At 52.9% G+C, this 19,096-nt stretch overlaps 2 protein-coding genes across 2 annotated transcripts; both read right to left on the bottom strand.

Annotated features, from left to right (window-relative positions):
• Positions 1 to 77: 77 nt before the first annotated feature.
• Hmx2 (H6 family homeobox 2) lies at positions 78 to 1,726 on the bottom strand. Its single transcript, XM_050137276.1, has 2 exons — positions 1,459 to 1,726; positions 78 to 631 (listed from the first exon to the last, which is right to left on the bottom strand). The coding sequence occupies exons 1-2, from the start codon at positions 1,724 to 1,726 to the stop codon at positions 78 to 80; spliced, it is 822 nt and encodes a 273-aa protein (XP_049993233.1).
• A 9,707-nt stretch (positions 1,727 to 11,433) lies between these two features.
• On the bottom strand, positions 11,434 to 13,107 carry Hmx3 (H6 family homeobox 3). The gene is made up of 2 exons (XM_050137274.1): positions 12,708 to 13,107; positions 11,434 to 12,104 (listed from the first exon to the last, which is right to left on the bottom strand). Exons 1-2 carry the CDS (start codon positions 13,105 to 13,107, stop codon positions 11,434 to 11,436), a joined length of 1,071 nt encoding a protein of 356 aa, XP_049993231.1.
• Between the last annotated feature and the right edge of the window lie 5,989 nt (positions 13,108 to 19,096).

Genomic DNA, 19,096 nt, shown 5'->3' with positions numbered 1-19,096 from the left:
CCCTGGGAAGGACGCCGCCCGCGCCAGGGTGTACAGGCGGCTGCAGGCAGCCAGGGACGCTGCAGCCAGCGAGCGGCTCAGTAGTCAAGCTTGTTGTACAGGTTGTAGAGAGGTAAGGCCGAGAGGTTGCTGCTGGGGTAGTAGAGCGGCGCCGGGAAGGCGAGCGAGCGCGGCACCGGCACTCGCAGCAGTGAACTGTCCCGAAACACCAGCGGCATGCCCACGAGAGTCTGCGCCGACGCGTGTGCCATGTTGGCCGCCTCCAGTTCGGCCGAGAGTTGCCGCTTCCACTTGTTGCGGCGGTTCTGGAACCAAGTCTTAACCTGGGTCTCGGTGAGCTGCAGGCTGGAGGCCAGGCAGGCGCGCTCCGAGCTGCTCAGGTAGCGTTTCATGTCGAAGGTGGACTCGAGCTGATACACCTGGCTGCGGGAGAAGACGGTGCGCGTCTTTTTCTTGGCCGCCCCGGCCTGCCGTTCCGCACCACCATCCCGAGGCCGTTCCGGGCCCGGAGAGGGCGAGCCCGCCGGCAAGAGCCTCTCTTTCTCTTCTTTAAAGTCCGAGTGAGAAGGAGAAAGGAAAGGCGTGCGCTCCGAGCCCGCAGGCCCTGCGCTTCCGCTGCCTTTGGAGGTACCTGGAGAGTAAGCACAAAGAGAATGACCTTGGAGTTGATGCTCTCAGCTCTTTCCAGGACCAGGAGGTTGGCCGAAGCCTGCATCCTTAGCCCCCTTATTACCAACTCTTTCATTTTCTGCTGCATCTTGTTAGCACCCAAGGTCTAGAGCCTCGGCCTTTTAAAGCAACAGAAGAAGGTCCCATATAACACGAGTCTGAGGGTCTCCGCTCCCAGTCTTATAAAATAAGTATAGGTGGTAACAGGTCCGAAGTGGGGTCATTAACGCCATTTTTAAAAGATGATTTTTATCTTGCAAGAACTGGGCTTTATATGGTGACATCATTTTCCAGGCCGTTTCTTTGGAAGTCAGGTTAAAGACTAACTCCCGGGCTCTCCTCTGTCAGCTGTTGTCAAGAGGAACCCTCTCTAAAACGCACCACTGCCAATCATTTTAGAGTACTAATCACTTCAAGAAAAGACCGAGAGGAGAAAAAAGACCTAAAGAGACTGAAGAGCAGACAACACCTACACCGGATCTGCAGAACTCAAGTCAGGAAAGAAAGTACCCCGTGTGCGAAAGAATTCTGGCCAGCACCGAGTGTACGGTCCCGCAGAGTTCTTGGCCCACTCCAGTTCACCCTCCTTCCAACACAGTTTTCCCTAAACGCCCCCAATATTTCTCTACTTCTCCCTAGCGCCGGACCTTAAGAGAGGCAACATTGGTCCGTAGTCCCCCTCCCCTTGACCTGGACCCCGAGTAGCCCGGCTGTGGCCAGAGCTCCCGAGTCTCCTGTACGCACACACCGCATAGGCTCACGCACAGACTCCCGACGTGCGATCCTTACCCAGGCAAGGGAAAGGGATGGGGGGATGGTGCTTAGGGCTTGGCTCCTTGGGGCCGTGCGGATCTGGGCAGAAACAAGCCGGCGCTTTCCAGCCTTCGTCCAGCTCCTCCTCCTCCGAGGACACAGACAGGCTGCGTTTCCTGGCTGGCCACCCGGCGGGTTCCCGCGGTGCCTCGGAAGGGCCCCCGCCCAGGATGGACTGGATGGTGAAGCTGGAGACGCCACCGGCCGCCGGACATCCCTTCCCCACATCTTCCTTGCTGCCCATCCTGGGTTCATAAGAAATCGGAGGAAACCAAGAACTCCCTTTAGAGCGGGTCTGGGTGGAAGGTGGTGCGGGCAGGCAGGCGAGGGGGAGGGGCAGGAGGAAAGGCGAGGGGAGGGGGCTACGAGGCTGGCGAGGAGTCCCCCTTCAGAGCCAGGACGCGCAGGCACCGGACCGCTGCGCGCGGGTCCCTGCCGGCCCGGCTCTGGGTGAGCCCGCCCAGCCCCGGTGCCTAAGTCCCTTCCTCGCCTGCCAACTCCACGGGTCTCGGGCGACGCGGAGGCTGCGCGGCCTCATTTGCATAGAGGTTACCCGACCGCGGCCAATCGCAGCGCCGCCGAGCGGCCCCGGAATTTTTTAAAAAGCTGGGGCCGAGCACGCAGCACTGGGGAGCGCCCGGAGCACACCTAGTACCGGATTCTCTTTGGCTCTGTCCAGCCTGGGGCGTATGGGACCGAAAGCAGCTTAGATTGCAGCCTGGATTCCCGATTTCACCCTGACTCGGACCCCTGTCTCTCCAGAGGCAGGGACGGCGCCCGACTTCAAGATGATGGGGCTCTCTCGGATCCAAGATGCTCCACTCTAAGCTGCAGCCAACCTCCCGAGCCCTCAATCTCTTCCAGCCTAGGGGGAACAGGCAAAGAGCTGTGGGTCTCCTGCCACGTTGGGATAGGGGAACTTAACAGTACGGGCCTCGTAGAGATGCCCTTCTCTGAGAGCAAAGAACTACAGCTCTCCATCTTTAGACCTCACTGGCTAAAGAGGCCACAGAATTCTGGCAAGGGAGTAGCCAGCTCTAGATCTCCCGAGGTCCCAGTTCACATTCCAGTACCACCATTTACATTGTGCTAATTTGAACAAGTCTTGTCCCAGGAGAAGTATCTCTGTCCTCCGGCAAACTCCTTAGTGTCGCCCGCCCTGTTTCTCCTTGTGGAGTTGTGTCAGCTAGAGGTGGAAAAGCGGCGGAAACCTATACTCCCTCAGAATATAGGATAGTTACTTCCGAAACCTTGACCGAACACCACACAGTTTGCCTTCCCATGCCACAACTAAACTCTTTTATATTTTTGTTGGTTAATTTTGACGGCTACATTGCTTCTGTGAGGAAGAGAAGTAGGTAGCTCTGGGGACGGGGACGGTTTAGAATCCTGTCAAACATGAGCAGGATGTCTTTGAGCAAGATATGGAGATGGTCCAAGACTCATTTTCCCCATTCCTAAAATCATTGGATGTCTTACTTTCCTTTCAGAGGTCAAAGTGAAACTCAATAAAAACTTGGTTCTCTCCTGTCTTCTTGTGACCTCCCTCTGAGCCCAGGCTCTTGCTTGTTTAATCCCTACAGCACCTGTTACCTGACCTAGAATCATCCCAGCGCAAGCTGAAGGATTTGTTTTGAGTAACAGTTATCTACACACGCTTTAAGGAAAGATGCGAGGCCCAAGACGCCCAGCCAAACCCACCCTCTATGGCTGCAGCCTTGACGTCCAGGGAACCCTGTTCCTTAGACACACCAGTGAAGAGAGACTATAGAATCGGTGCCCACAAATGTCCAGACTGCACCGTGACGGTGCAGTTCCTCGCCTGCACCGCTCCCGGGTTATTGAGTAAAGCGCTTATAATATCATTAGCCTCGGTGAGTTACCGACTGCGGCCCTGCCCGTGGCAGAACTCTCCCTACTTAACTCCTCAAAGGGCTCGTTAATGGGCTAATTGATTAGGGGTCGGTGGCGCAGCCGGGACAGGGGCAGGGGAGGGAGCGGAGGGCTGGGAGGCTGTGCACCCAGGCCCGGGAGGCTGGCGAGGGGCAGGTGCCAGCCTCCGTTACCGCATTAACCTCTTCAGGGCTCTGCGGCGGGGTCGAGACACATTACAAATGGTCAGCTTTAATCATGGTGTCAGCTCATTAACCCGGAAGGACCCGGCGCTGAAATACAATTTGTGCGTCCTGCTCTGAGCGGCCCGTGGCACAAGCTCCCGGTCCTCATCACATTGGGTCGAGCGCGCTCCCGCGGAGGTAGAGAGGGAGATTTCAGAAAGAACTGTCCAACTCATTCACTAACCCCCGGCTTCTCAAAAGCATGCTCTTCTGCTCGTCTGGGCGATGCCGTCGAGTCTAGAGCCAAATCAATACTACAAGAGGACTGTATGGCCAACTTGAATGTCAGAGCCAGCTACAGGAATGGGGGGAAAATCGCAAAGTGGAGGAGCTAGAGAGTTAGTCGAACCTTTCTAGCTAGACAGTATCTGGTACTACGAACGTGTTGGCAACCGGTCATGGGACTTCATTTTCATCTTCACAGCAAATGTGACTCAGATCTTTGCCGCCATTGTACAGACGTGGAAACTGAGGCTCTGGGAAATGAGAATCTAAGCCAGCTAGTGGGAACAGGACGGCTGCTCACGGTTGTGTCATTGCCAGCACTGTGCTCTTGGAAGAGGGTCAAGGAGAGAAGCAGGCCCTGGCGAGCAGCTCCTAGAAAGAGCCGAAGGAAAGAAGCAATATCCAGAGGGCCAGGCGAGGGCCCGAGGAGGTATGGGGTCAAGTACTGGAAGAGATGACATCTTTTATGGAAGGGACCATAGAAGGTGGGTCGCAGAGCAAAGACCAACAGGGCACATTACCTGGGAGGCAAGTCCAAGACCTCTAAACGAGAAAACTCTGAAATCTCACAACCAAACTTCTTTGAAGCTGATTTGGAAAGTCAGAGGAAACAACCATCTGGCCTGCCCCCTTCCACTAGTCTAACCGAGAGTGTTATCCACAGAGGGTCTCTCTCTCCAAGCTCAGCTCAGACCAGCTTTTAAGTCACATGTATACACTTAACCAAACATTTGTTCACCCACACAAATCTCTCTCTCTCTCTCTCTCTCTCTCTCTCTCTCTCTCTCTCTCTCTCTCTCACACACACACACACACACACACACACAGAGAGAGAGAGAGAGAGAGAGAGAGAGAGAGAGAGAGAGAGAGAGAGAGAGGGCACACAGAGAATATACACTGAACTAGTTAAGTAAATGGGGGTGGTGGGCACAAGGGACTTCAAGACCTTCCATTCCACTACCTGGTCTCAAGTAGGACTCAGTCACAGAGAGGAACCGGAAACACTACAATAGAAACATCCCACCACTTCCTTCAGGCTTCTAGGGGTGTCTTAGGCTTCCCCAGATGCATAAAGGCCAGAAGCTTCTGAGTCCCACACTGCTACGAAACCCACTCCCTGGAACCTTTAGCTCTGGGTCTCTCAACCAAGTAGAGAGAGCAATGCTTCGATCTATCACCCCGCTCCCCATGCACACCCAGCTCCACTCTTTGAGTCTCCAGGTAGTTCACCCCTCCCTCCCAGTTTCTCTGTTTAGTGGACACCTTAGGGAGTTGCTCTTCAGAAGCTCCAGGGGCCTTCCTCACCTCCCCATAGGAATAAGGCGTAAACCCGGTTCCCGAGGAATGATAAACTTTCCCAGGCCGAAAGAACGCTTGAAGTTTAGGCCCTGAGATTATGTGGCTGCTCAATGTTAAAGCGGCCCAGAGCAAACTTACGGAGGAGCCTAATAAAAATTGATCCTCTCTGCTCTGCGGCAGTGGGCAAATAGGCTGGCTGAGCCTTGGTAATAGTGGAAGAAGGCTCCCTCCGAGATGACAGATGAAGTCATAAACAAGTTTGATCTCGGAATCAAGCTTCGATAAATATTAAACACAGTCTCCCCCCCCCCCGCCCTTTCCCACGAGTGGATTATGATATATGGCGCGTCCAAACTTTAAAATAAGGAAATACCAGAGAAAATGATCTCAATAAATTTTCTAAGTATAAACGTTGATTATGTTTCGATTTTCATTCAAGGGCCTCTGCTGTTCGTTCTTCGGTGCAAATGACACCTCACAATAGGCTTTTGGGGAAAAGGGCTCCCAACTTGAAAAAGAGAGCCCCAGAGGTGTACAATTTATGTAATCTGTGGCTGGAAAATGAATTGTGTAATTTATTGGAAAACAGAAAGTCATGAAGATTGGATCAGCATAGCCTAGTCCTGACACCCCTCCTCCCACATCCATCAAGTTCCAATTAGAAGCCTAACCAGAGAGCTTTAATGGGTTTCCAATCTAGTAGCCTGATAGACTCATCAATTCCTCTGGGAGAAATTAAGAAAATCGACCGCCCCTTGGCGACGGAGTGTCATTCCTTTCTGCAACTATATGTCAAATTAAAAACACAATTAAAATTTAAACTGTTTCAATCAAAGGGTGCCCTGCAACCTATGTTTCACTTAATAGAACTTGGATGAAAATCTGATGCCTGCAGTCCATCACCAAGGGGGGGGGAGGGGAGGGTGGTGAAGGAACTCAAGAGAGGATTCTTTATATTTCTTTAAGACATTAGCACTGGGGTGAGGGACACCAGGTAACTCCACCTTACAGCTCCGATTTGGTCATGGGAGCCATTCACCTCCTCGGCCGGCGGCGAGCTTTCTCTCCTGTTATACCTTTTCCTCACCCAAACCAGAAAGGACTCTTTGGCAACATTATTTGCCCCAGACTTTGCATAGTTTTACCCAGGGATTCCTAGAACAACCACTGAGTACCACCTTCTTGGAGGCCCGAAGTAGTGACTTTCTCTCCAGTCTGGGTGGGAGAGATGGGAGGAGTCTCATGCAAATCAATAGACCCATTTGGGACTAGAGTTGTAATCTGGGGCTCCACCTCAATGGCCGCCCCCTACTGGTTTTCCTTCAGGACAGTTTCACAAGAGAAAGGTACCGAGTGAAGCTGAAATCTCAATCCTAGATCCCAGTGGGAGACACTAGGCAGTGATTCCTCAGTACTTACAACGTCATTATTTTAGGGGGAGGGCTCTTTCCCCCTCCCCCATTTGTTTGTCAAAAGGTCCACATCATCTGCTCTACACGGAGAGGCTGGCTGTGCAGCTCTCGAATGTGTGCCTTTCCAGGCTTCCAGATGTGTACGGCGGTGCGATGGGTGGCTGACACTCTACAGTTAGGGAGGACCTGTAAGCGCTGCTCAGTGACAGGTAGAGAGTGTGCAGGAGGAAAGAGGAGGAGCTAGGCACATAGTTCTTCGAAGGTCACAGTAAAGTGCCTATGTGGACATGGCCCACTGGTTCTACCTGGCTGCCTCGGGGATTTCTGTGGGTCCGAGCACCCTTGGTACCATGGTTCAATCTCCTAGTCACTTGGCAGTTGTTTAAGTTTGGGCCACTAAAGTTTGGCAGCCACTGGGCTGCCAGAACAGTACAAGGTTAAAATGGACTAAAACGGGGTCTTTGAGGTGGTCAAGGGCCCATCCAGTAAAGGTTAGAAGCCCCCACAAGGACTCCGGAAGAAAGTTCAGGAATCCCATGGGCTTGGAGAGAAAGCAGGGGTGTTGGCACCACAGTTGGGTGCTAGATCTCCCAGAGCACCAGAAGCACCCAGAGAGAGCAGCCCTTAGAGGCCCCGGGACCTCCCTTCACCCCTCAGTTGTCCAGTGCGGGACGGGGCAAAGCTCACCCACCTTTTCACCTCCTCCTCCTTCTCCCCATCTCCACCTCCAGTTTCCCCGGCAAGGGGTGTTGGGTGCTCTGGGGCTCGCCCGCCCATTGTGGTCTCTGACTCTGCCCTGCCAAGGGAATGTCCCCCCTTAGAAATGAGCACCAGCGGCCGGGGTGCAGTTTATATGTCTTGCTGTTGTTTGATGTACACACATCCACTCTATTTACTACCAAATAAAAGAAATACATCTGTGTTGCCAACAGAAACAGTTCGCAGCCTGGCTCTGAGCTCTCCCAGGGCCTGAAGGCCCTCAGCGGGTATGGAGCACTGTGGAAACTCCTATAGTACTGGCACATAAGGAGTGTGAGGGTCCGTGGTCATGGGGGAGTAGTAAGGGTAGGCCAGTTTGACCAGGTGGCTGGTGACAAAACTCCAGCATCAACCTGCCGCACGGGGGAGCAAAGTCACCCTGCTCCCTGCCCATCCGTGGCTATCTGTTCTTAGCTCACTTGAGCCAGGGGCCATTGAGAAAACCAGCCACTCAGGGTCACTTAGCACAAAGTACATGACTATACGTATGCCTGAGCTATCAGAGTAGCGCTAAAAAAAAAAATGTGAGTGGGTGTGTTAGAAAACTTGGGCTAGCTACTTGTATCGGGGAGAAATACAAACAAGACGTCATGTGTGGTGTGTCGAGTGAGGGTATTTTATGTTGCTTGCACTCATCCATGTATTTGGTGGCTGCTGTGGAAGGTGAGATCATTTTCATTGAGCAGGGCTTTGACAGGTGTGAAGATCGGGCTCAGAGGTGTAGGTAGACAGAGGAAAGCTAGGGTCCACAACCTGAAGGTGGTAAGAGAATAAAAATGAGAGGCGTCCACTCAGCACCCCGAAACAGGAGACCCTGGCTGTCCTGACTTTCCCTAGAGAATGTCCAGAGGAATTTCAGGAGGCTTTGTCCCTCCCCCCAAAATATCTTCTTTAGTGATTGGTTCTCAAAGCTTCTGGGAATCTTCCCAGAGGCAGAGGCTAAGACAGCAATCAAGGAGGTCTCAGAAAGACCCACTGTGCCCCACTCAGAAGAGCACCAGTATTCCGTAATGTCATCGCTTCCCTCCACAAACACCAAACACCGAACAAACCATCAGGACCCCACTGAGCTGGACTGATCATGTGAGCACCACCCTCCTCCTCCAGGGCTAAAATGTGGCCCTAGGGTGAGAAATACCAGCCCCAAAGCAGCAAAGCTCCCAGGCGGGAGGAAAAGTGAGGCCAAGGGGCTTGGACAAAGGATAAACTGTGCTTGTGGAAAACCAGTTATGCCTTGACTTTCAAAAGACTGGGTCAGTCAAGAACCGTTTTCTAGAATCCAAACAAATAGAGAAGTATTTTCTTGGCATTTGATAACATCATGCTCTGGCTGTAAAATCTGAGGACATGTTTGCTATTGCAACATTATTTTTAATGAGCTGTTACTGGCCTGTCCCGCAGTTAGTATTGCCAACAGTAAAAGGCACCACTCTGTTTGCAGGTAACACAAGGAACAACGTATTTTGACCCCGATATTCTGTTTATTTTTCATTTACGACACATGCCCTCGTTTTTATTCCAAACCAGAGGAACATAAAGGCAGATCTATCTTCAGTGGGGTCCAGGCTAAAATTTTGCCACAAATACGCACACCAGTTTATTTGGGGCCAGTTTTCCATCAACAGAAAAAAAACGATAGCGGTGTTTCTGCCACAGTAGAATCAATTGTGTCGATTGAGTTGGAGGAGCTTGGCAACACAGAAGGAGAAATGAGAACGCAGACAGGCGCTCCCCAGCGGCTGTGTCCTGCTTGTGGCGATGCTGGCTGAATTCTTCTCTTCCTTGCGGTTCCTCAGACCCCCGCTTCTGGCTCCCCAGCTCCAAAGAGGCACTGCCAGGAATGTGATCAGGACGGACACACACACATACACACACACACACACACACACACATCCCACAGAACTTGAAGGCAGGTAGCCACACTGAGTTGGCAAGGGACACCTGAACACCTACTTCCCTCGCAGACCAGTTCTAGCAAGGGGTCTTGGAATTGCCTTGCCTCTGGCTGACGACCAGGGTGCAGTGGCTTGAGGAAAGCATTAGTCAGGACAAGTGGCTACCCCCTAGGCAGCTTTGGGCACTGAAGGACGCCGCCGAAAGACTGGCTGGCAAGGTTGCAGGGGACTGCAATTGCGCCACCCTCAGAAAGTGGCCCACGCCTTCTGCACTGGGTATCTGAAACTCTCCCAGCTCAGCTGAAACCTCTTGGTCCATGAAGCAGTAACCCCTACTCCATCCCAAGGACTGCTAGGTTTACTGAATAGTACCTCCAGACTCAGCCGAACTCCAAGTTTTGCCCTTCCTTCAACACCTCAGGGGACAACCACAGCCACCACAATCTTATCTAGACATTTAAGGGATGCTTGACCCAGCAGCTCTTGAAGGAACCACGGCTTGGGGAAAGAAGGCAAGCTTCAGCCTTTTCTGGAGAAAAATACCACCTGTCTTTAAGCTCGGGGCTGTCGTTTTGTTCAACTCTACAAGCTAGTTAAACCTAGGTCTTTATACCCTTCTATCCCCCAACCTTCTTTGCTCCGCGGAGGGCCTCTCAAGCAGTAGAAGGTACACCACGGAAAGAGCGCCCTTGGTCCTGAACAAAGCCGCCTCTGTCTCCTCTATGATCCGGATTCTAGGGCCCCGAGTCCAGGTCAGGTTTAGAGAACACAGAGGCAGACAGAGACAGAGGCAAGAAGAGTTTCCCTGGACACCTGCTCTGGGGGCCCACGAAGGGGGGGCATCCAAAGTTACACACTCCGGCAACGTGAAAGACTTATTTTTTTTCTTTTTAATTAATCGATTCCACAACAACATGAAGTGTAACAATAGTTTGTGGAGGGTTTTTTTGTTTTGTTTTGCTCTGTTTTCTTAAAAAGGGACAGAACTCTAGCAGAGGACAGAGAGGGATGGGGAACAGACTACTCAGAACGACAGAACAACAGGTGTAGCCCACAGGAAAACAGGGCAAGAGGCCCTGTGGAGTCGAGGGTGAATTTTACAAGAAAACTGTACATTTATCAAATAAGTTAAGATTCTCCTATGTTGATTGTCCTTCACTTAAAGCGCTCCACTCTACCTGGCCTACTCCTCTGAGCATCGCTGCCCTACCTTGCTTTCTTCCTCCCCCCCCCCTGCTTAGTCTTCCCTCTCCATTAGTGATCATGCTGTGGCCCGGTGGTCTTCATCCCCACAGAGACAGGGGCAGGGCCCTAGGGGAATTTTGTACAATATTGCACAGGTCAAAGCACGACAGTTGTGGCGACGTAAAAAGGGGGCAGCATAAAATGTATTTTTTTCCTACAAAAAAATTTTTTTTGAACCCAATCTCTCAAGCAGGTAACACAGTAGTGACGGTGATGTTAAATAACAATTTTCGGACCAGTGATAGACCACTAAATAAAACGCTAGTGATAAATAAGAGCACAGGAACCCAGCCAGATATGGAGCTGTTCCGAATTCTAAAGGTCTGATTTGGGGCTTTTGTCTTTTGCCTATAAACGTTTCGGTCAGAGAATTCTTTAGTCAGGAGCTGAGATAAATGATAACTGCCACAGATCCGCCGGCGACTAGGGATCCTAGCAGAGGTTACTCGGGTTTTGAAAAGAAAAAAAGTGTACGTGTGTGTGTGTGTATGGGGGGGGGCAGATAACTGATTGGGGGTGGGGGAAAACCACACCCAGAAATCCAGAAATAAATATGAATTCTCTCTCCGGATTTTGAAAATAGTTCTATAGTAAATGAATAAACTAAAGGAAGTTGGGTTTTGCGCTTATTTTTCTTCTGTAAAAATACCCTCCCCCCTTAAAAATGGAAATTTAAGGGGGGGGTCTGCACATTTATCAAAAAACTTTCAGTTGGAAGTTTTGACCTGGGAATTTTTTCGCCCTCCCACCCCGTTTTCTCTCACTGGTAAGCAAAACCAAAAATAAGAGGAGAAGCGCCTCAGATTCATAGGAATGAATTGCACGGAAATGCATTGCAAATACTTACAAAATGCTATTAGGGGGGTGGGAGGCAAGGCAGTGAGCCCGAGCCCGGTTCCCAAGGCCGCTGGCCACAGCTCTGCGCCCTTGGCCCAGCCCAGTCTCCTCCGGGGTCCCCGAAAGGTGGCCGGGTGCTCACTCCCTCTCCCCTCTCCGGTCTCACACCGGCCGTAGCAGCGGCACAGACGAGACCACAGGGTGCGAGTAGTAGACTGGGTGCGGGAAGGTGAGCAGCGGCTGGCTGACCGGCACCGGGGCCCCTGCGGCCGCAGCCGCACCCTCCGCGGCAGAGTTTTCGTGGTAAAGGATGGGCACGCGCACGATGCGCTGCGCGGCGGCATGGCTCAGGTTGGCGGCCTCCAGCTCGGCCGCCAGCTGTCGCTTCCACTTGTTGCGACGATTCTGGAACCAGATCTTGACCTGTGTCTCAGTGAGGTGAAGCGACGCGGCCAGGCCGGCGCGCTCCGAGCTGCTGAGATAACGTTTCATGTCGAAGGTGGATTCGAGCTGGAAGACCTGGCTGCGCGAGAAGACGGTGCGCGTCTTCTTCTTGCGGCACGCGGGCTTCTTCTCGGGGCTCTCGGCGCCCGCCTTCCAGTCCTCTGAGCCGGGTGTCGCCGCAGTCGTCCCTACAGTTGTCCCGGCCGTGCCCGGCACCGCCTCGCTTTCTTTTTTGCCTTCCTCTGAATCGCTCTCTTCCAGAATGATCTCGTCCGGGCTCTTGGAGTCCAGTTCCTTGTGGTCGGGGTCAGCCTTGAGCAGAGGCTCCGGGGAGTCGCGGTCGGTGCCAGACGCAGGGGAGGAGTCTCGCAGGAGGGCCTTCTCCGAGGCTGCAGAGACAGACAAACAGATGCACACTCAAGCACAGCGAACGACACGATCTTGAGAGAGAAGGGAGTCTGGGGGCAGCAGGTGCAACCCACGCGTTAGCCTTCGGGCTCCTGATCCTTGGGCCTCAGCTTTCCCAAGGTTCTCCTCTGTCCTTGCTGGGATACAGCGGGACTCCAAGACCTAGGGTTCCCTTGCCTCCCAAGGACCAGGGAGCCGATGATGGCAGCGGGGCCGCTCCTTTTATCCCACGTCTCCCGTTCCGGGGGCCAACGGAAAAAGTATCCGTGGTTAGGGTTTATCCCTGCCTCCCAGGCCTACCCAGGCCATCCCAAGCCACCCATTCCCGCTGGAGGCCACTTTGCCCGGGAAGTGCAGTGCCCTGGCCTTCAACTCCTCCTTTCTCAGCAAGTGGGATTGGAATCCGGGGCCTCCTAACCGAGCGCCCAGGAAAGAGGAGGGCTAGAGGCCAGAGGAACTTGACCAAAACTCGGGTTTGCAGCTGTCGGGGCGTCCCGTAACTGTATTGACAAGCCCGGGGCGGGGATAGGGCAAGCCCGTGGGAGAGCGAGGGGAAGAGCGAAAGTTCAAAGAGAGGTCGGTACCTTCTGGTCGCGGGAGGTGGCCGCCGGCGGGGGTCAGGGTGTAGGGATACCACCAGGCCGGGGAGCGCTCCAGGTAGTGCGCGGGCAGGGCAAACCTCTGCGCTGGGATCTCAAAGCGGGGAAAAGCCAGGTCGCCCACCTGCGAGAGCGCAAAGCCGGCGGCACCCTCCAGGGCACCTTTGGCTGCAGCTGCAGCCGCGGCGGCCGCAGCGGCGGCGGCCGAGGCCGGCGCGAAGAGCGTTCGTGGGGGAGGTTGAGGTTTCGGGGGCGGCCGGTGGTGGTCTCCGTTGAGCAGGTTCCTGATGGAGAACGGGGATTCCTTGGGCGCGGGAGGCTGGGGTGGCGGCTGCGGGGGCGGCGCGCTGGCAGTGCCCGAGGCGTCCGGCCCGGGCTCCGGCATGGTCCCCAGTCCTCCGGGTCCCACGGAGGGAGGGAGCGGGACAGGCGGGCGGCGGGGCGAGCAGGCTAGGGGCCGGAAATCAGACCATAAACGGAACTCAACTACGGGGCTCAAAGTCGGGGGCCGCCCCGGGCGCGAATCGAGCCGCGGGAGGGCGGGGTGGGGACCCGGCCGGGGCGGGCTCGCATGGGGGGGAGGGGTCCAGAGGGGCGGGGAGCGGACCTGCCTCTGCGCCGAGGGTGCGAGGGGGCCGGGTAGAAGCTGCGGCTCCCCGGGAGGAGGCTGCAAGAGCGGTCCCCGGCTTGGGATGCGTCAATCCGGCGCCGGATGCTAATGATGAAATCAAAATGTCATCCAAGTTAAATGCGGGGAGTATACGGCGATTGGGCGCGTACAATGGCAAATGGGATTAGGCCGGCCAAGGCGCAGCCGAGCCCGGGCCCCGCGGCCGCCTCTGCCACCGCCCCCCTCCTTGCCTTCCCTCGGATTTTGGCGCTTTGGCTTCGGGCTATGAGAGCCCGCCTGTTATTGGCTTTATATAGTCCAATTAGGCAGCAAATGAGGACAAACCTATTAGCACAAAAGGATATTGGCTCTCGCTAAAGAGGCACTCGGAGAGCTCCCACCAAAGCGGGAGGCGCACGAGGGACCCCGAGACGGAGACGCCCCCGGAGGGCCGGAGCACACCGACCCACGAGAGTCTGGAGCCAGCACCTCCCTCTACCCCCTGCGGCTCGGCCTAGGGTTTGCTGCGGCGGGGCCCGCGGGAGGGGGAGGGGCAGGCCAGGCTGGCTCGAGTCACCTCGGGGTTACACGCGTTGGGCTGACAGCCTCTGCTCTCCTACCCTCCCGGCACGGTAGGGGCCAGCTGTCCCCACGCGGGCCCAGGAAGCAGGGTGCCACCTCGGCCGGGGACGAACTCAGTGCTCTTTCCCCAAAAGACCTGCTAAGCAGGGAGAGGGCAAGAAGAGGGGAATTAGGGTTCTCCACCCACCGTCTAGTGGAAAGGAAGAGAGTTCTTATGTCGGTGGGCTCGGGAATCCGCGTAGCCTTGACCTTCGGCCCTGAGAACCAAAGAGTCAATCTGACTCTCCCTGGAGTAGGAGAGAAACTGCGACTCTGCACTCTTTTGAGAACGCAGAACCCTCCGATGCCCGCGCTTCCCCCACCTAAGATGGTCGGGATAGCGATGTTCCTGCACTGACCGCTGCGGTCCGAAGGACACTACTCTTTTCTAAATGACAGCGTCCAAGGCTCAAGGACCGACTCCAAACCTGCAGTCCGAAGACAGTACTTCCCCAAGAAGTTTCCGGGTGGCGTTTATAAGCTATCTTAATGCTTTAATACAGGCTCTGAGAATCGAAGGCACAGCGGAGTACCTTTCTCGGTTGTCACCGTGGTAGCGACACCTGCAGCACGCCCCGAGGGCCTCCAAATCCCTGGAGAACCAAGGCGGTCGTCTGAGGAATAGTTGGACTCCATCCGCCTTAACAACTTCCAGAGTCAAGCAGGAAAGGAAGCCCGAGAGACAAGCAGTTCAATTATAGATTTCAGCGACAAATAAAACAGAACTGTTGGTGGGGTCTTTAACCCGAGAAAGATGACAGTCTGTCCTCAACCTTGGTGAAGCTCCCGTCACACCTGAGCTTTCTCCGCCCCACCCCTTTCTTTGAGCCTTGCTTAATTCATGCCTGTCCTCCCTAGTGCAAACCTGACCGTTTGGGGTCCCCAAATGGGAAGTAGGTTTATTTTATTTTTCAGTCCTCAGGCTCCTGAGCACCCTCTACCAAATCTTGACTGGCATGTTCAAAGTTTTGACATCACCCCACAGCAGCGAACCCTTCATTTGCCTTGTAAGCAGCGCTTCCATAAATGGTTATTATTATTCCTTTGAGTTTGTACAAGGTTTTACTGGAATGCACAAGGGCACATCATCTAAAATCCGAGTGGGAACCACTCGGTGGCTCAAACAGGGTGGGTAATACGCTCAGATTTTATAGAGAAAAGGTGTCCAGAGAGGAGACCATACCTAAGGCACCTAACCAGTGTTGGACAACTAGAGGTCATTTCCCTCCCCCAAAAGGCAGAAATCATTCTCTGCGCATAGGCAACGTGAGTTCGGTGCGCACTGCTTGCACACAGCAAACCTGGTGGCCCAGTAGTGTGCCGGTCTGGGGGAAGCTGCGGCAGATGTGGGCACACTCGCTAAAGTTCTGACGCAGGGAGGCTACTTTAAACTAGGAAAAGGGGAAAACGCTTGCCGAAAGGCAGTTGGTCGTTGTGTGTCAGTGCCTACCCTATCCTCTGCCTACCCGCGAAGTCGTGTGTTCAATCACCGTATCTCAAAAAACAATAACAAAAAACAGACCCTCCTGAGCCCGCAGGCGGGGAAGATGTTCTGTCCCAGGAAGTGGGCTTCTAGCTGTTCACAACTCTGGGCCTAGGTGTACCGACCCAAGAAGAGTAGGAGGCAATCTTCTCGGGTCTCGGGCTGGATCCAGCATAAGCATAGTGTCCCTTTCCTAAAGCACTAGAGTGTGTGCGAATGTGTGTGCTCACGAGAGGTGGGGTCCCGTTATTTGGCGTCAGCATCCCCAGCTGGACTTCAACAACAGAAAGCGTAGAGTTGATCTTTTCTTTCCAGTTCAAGAAAGCTCGCGTCTTGGTCGCCTGGACAGCAATTCACTTGCTCTCAGGAGAGGCTGGGTCCCTCCACTTGCCGGCACCACGACGCCAAACAAAGTCAAGCAAACAGCGCCCTCTATGGGGTATCCTCGAGCCTGCGGGAGAGGCTGAAGAAAACACAGAACCTAGGCTAAGTATTTAAAAGCCTAGGTTTTACTATCCCTACCACCCATGGAAAACAAGCACTTTTTTTTTTGATCTGAGATGTAGGAGAAACCAAGGGCGAAATTACGTGCAAGTCTCTGCAGACCTTTATCCAGCCACTTCTGGAAGAGGTGTCTCCTGCCTCTCATTCTCCTTCTGGCTCTCTTTCTCCTTTATAGGCCCCTTTCATGTTTTCTCTTGCAGCCTGTTCTCTCCACGTGGGTCCTGACTTCTGTCGTCTGAGCTTCAGGAAGCATGCTGGGTAAGGCAAGGGGCTGCCTTGTTTATCTTTGAGAACACAGTGCCCAGTTGGCCAGCAAGCATCTAAGTAAAGGCTTGTTAATGCCTGAATTCTTGCATTAGACGAGTGGGTAGAGCGAGTACATGGATGAGTAGATGGGTAGATGGGTGGGTGGGTGGACGGATGTGTGGGCAGGCTCACAATTCCCACTGCAGAGGATTGTTCTGCTTGATAAGAGCACTTCAGATACCCTGGCAACATCTCCCCTAAACACTCCCCCCAAGGCAGTTTTTGAAGTGTTTAACGCAAATCTAGGTTGTTGGGTTTTGGGCACAGTTTCACCCTGCAGCTCAGGCTTCTCTGAAGTCACTCTGTAGCTTCCCTAATGTTGGGGCTACAAATATGAGCAACCACACAGATGATCTGAAGTCTTTTGATGCTACATTTGACAACCCCTAAAGGATTTCCCGGGAGCAGGACTGTGGAGAGTGCCTCCTAGAAGGTTTAAGACGCATGGGCTGTGTAGAGTCAGGTCTCCACACCACTCCCTACTGGGACAAGCAGCTAAGAGGGCAAATGACCATGCTAATGACCAACACCAGACTTTTACACAAAGAATGAGGCTTGGCAAAGGTGTCTTAGAATTGCCCTCACACCCACCACACACAAAACTCACGTATCCATCTGCACACACTCGAGTTGGTAAGCAGATTGTTCTCCACGGGAGGGGAGGGTGCACATGTTCTCTGGGACCTCACCTAAAGCGGAGGGTTTCCTTCTGCAGCCAGAATGGGTGCATCCTCCTTAGGTGCAGTGTGCAGACTTACAGAAAGGGTGGAAACTAGCTAAGCCTTTAGCCGAAGGTGCAAGACCCATGCTGGAGGCCCTCACAACTAACAGCTACAGCTTCTCCTGATCCTGATGGTTACATTTTACCACCTAACTCTCCTTAATTCTGTTTTTTTTTTTTCTTTCTTGGATCAAAGCCTGGAGCTGTGATTCCCCCACAGAAACTCTTAACCTGTTTCCTGGGAAGCCCCTGTCCATCTTTTCCCATGCTACTTGGAATAGTACCAAAGACCCCTGCTAATGACCTTGAGGAATATGTAACTCTTAGTGATGGACTGAAGGCATGTTGTCCTTGAAGACAAATGCGTCCTGAGCCACATAAGGAAGCTAATCTTAGATATCAATCATGGGTTGGGTCCTCACTCATCCAGGGTGAGGTAGGCAGAACTATTAGTCCTACTTGAAAGATTAAGAAACTGAAACACAAGATCATATGACAAAAGGGAATGGATCTCCCAGGGAAACACAGCCTCATGGCATCTCTAGGGAGACACTTGGGGTGTGAGGTGAGTGCTGGCTGTGGTTATGGTCAGTTACCACTCTTCTCTGGAAAAAGATTTATGTATTTGTTTGTCTGCTGTTTCATCGAGATTGGGGCTCACTGTGCAGTTCTGGTTGGCCTGAAACTCACAGAGATCTGCTTGCCTCTGCCTCCCAAGTGCTAAGATTAAAAATGACCACAGAGACCACCCTGTCCTTGCCAGTTTCTCTGAGAAAGCTGGGATTCCTAACACGGGTAGGTCTCCACATTCTCTCACTCCTCCCACTTCTGGTGTCTTCAAGTCTTTCTAACGAAGTAGGAATCTTCCACGCACCGTTACACATGGTTTGCTCTCTGTGTTCAGTGTGCCTTTCTTTTTTAAAAAATATTTAATTATTTATTATGTATACAACATTCTGTCTGTATGTATGTCTGCAGGCCAGAAGAGGGCACCAGACGTCATTACAGATGGTTGTGAGCCACCATGTGGTTGCCGGGAATTGAACTCAGGACCTTTGGAAGAGCAGGCAATGCTCTTAACCACTGAGCCATCTCACCAGCCCTCTTTTTTTTATTTATTTTTATGCATATGAGTGTTTCGTCTACATGTATGTCTGTCTACCGTATGTGTTGCTTGTGCCCATAGAGACCAGATGCAGGCATTAGATCCCTCTGGAACTGGAGTTACAAATGGCTATCAGCTGCCATGCGGGTGCTGGGAATTGTACCCAGATCCTCTGAAAGAGCAGTCAGTGTTCTTAACTGCTGAGCCTCTTTAGGGTTCTTAGGAGAGACAAAGAACCTCAAATGTTTGTGCTTTTCTTCATGGAACTTTTCAGTCTCGGGGTTGGTGAGAAGACTCTACAGGTAAAAAAGGAACTTTCCCACCAGGTCTGGTGACCTGATTTCAGTCCCTGCAACCTAAGTGGCAGAAGGCAAGAACAGACTCCTTCAAGTTGTCCTAGGACCTCTACACACTCCATAGCATGTGTACACACCCCCTACTAAATGGATATAATAAAAATGTTAGTATCTGATATTTTGGGGGCTATGACTGGTTGTTTGCTGATATGCCAGTCCCCCAGTTCTGAAAAACCCTAGGACACCCCAATATGAATCCTGCAGGAACAAAAGAGAACACCTTTAGAAGAGTCTTTTCAGAACGGAGTTGCGCAAGGTCCCCAGTGAGTTCTGGGAGGCATCTGCTCCCAAAGCTCCCCCTTTGAGGATTGGTGCACTTACTCCAAAGCTACACAGGTTCCCATTGTCGGCATTGCTTCTCAGTTTCCTTTACATTGCTGAGACAGGCTGGGATTTCCAAACAAATCCTGCAAAGTACCAGGAACTCTGTCCCAATGTATGAACTATTTCTTGAGCAGCTGTGTGCTCAGCAATATTCTGGGCATGCGGAATGCCTCATTGGACTTGCAATTCTTACCCTTAGGTAAGTGTATTAGAGCTGGGCCCAGGCAAGTGGGTGATGAGGATTATGGGAAATCTTAAAAGGACATGAAATTCCTGTGGTGGCAGGATAGTGGTGTATTAAATAGGCAGGCAAGAGAGAAGCTGCACCAAGGAACAGGTTTGAT

This window comes from Alexandromys fortis, unplaced genomic scaffold (assembly GCF_014885135.2).
Source record: "Alexandromys fortis isolate MF-2015 unplaced genomic scaffold, M_Fortis_MF-2015_v1.1 scaffold_3, whole genome shotgun sequence".
Classification (NCBI taxonomy): Eukaryota; Metazoa; Chordata; class Mammalia; order Rodentia; family Cricetidae; genus Alexandromys; species Alexandromys fortis.
This window is presented reverse-complemented; position numbering and strand designations above follow the sequence as displayed.

Excerpts from the sequence above, each read along its gene's own strand:
- Hmx2 (XM_050137276.1), bottom strand. The coding sequence starts at position 1,726 with ATGGGCAGCAAGGAAGATGTGGGGAAGGGATGTCCGGCGGCCGGTGGC. Across the intron at positions 632-1,458 it reads CATCCCTTTCCCTTGCCTGG|GTACCTCCAAAGGCAGCGGA; the intron begins GTAAGGATCGCA and ends CTTACTCTCCAG.
- Hmx3 (XM_050137274.1), bottom strand. The coding sequence starts at position 13,107 with ATGCCGGAGCCCGGGCCGGACGCCTCGGGCACTGCCAGCGCGCCGCCC. Across the intron at positions 12,105-12,707 it reads CCACCTCCCGCGACCAGAAG|CCTCGGAGAAGGCCCTCCTG; the intron begins GTACCGACCTCT and ends CTGTCTCTGCAG.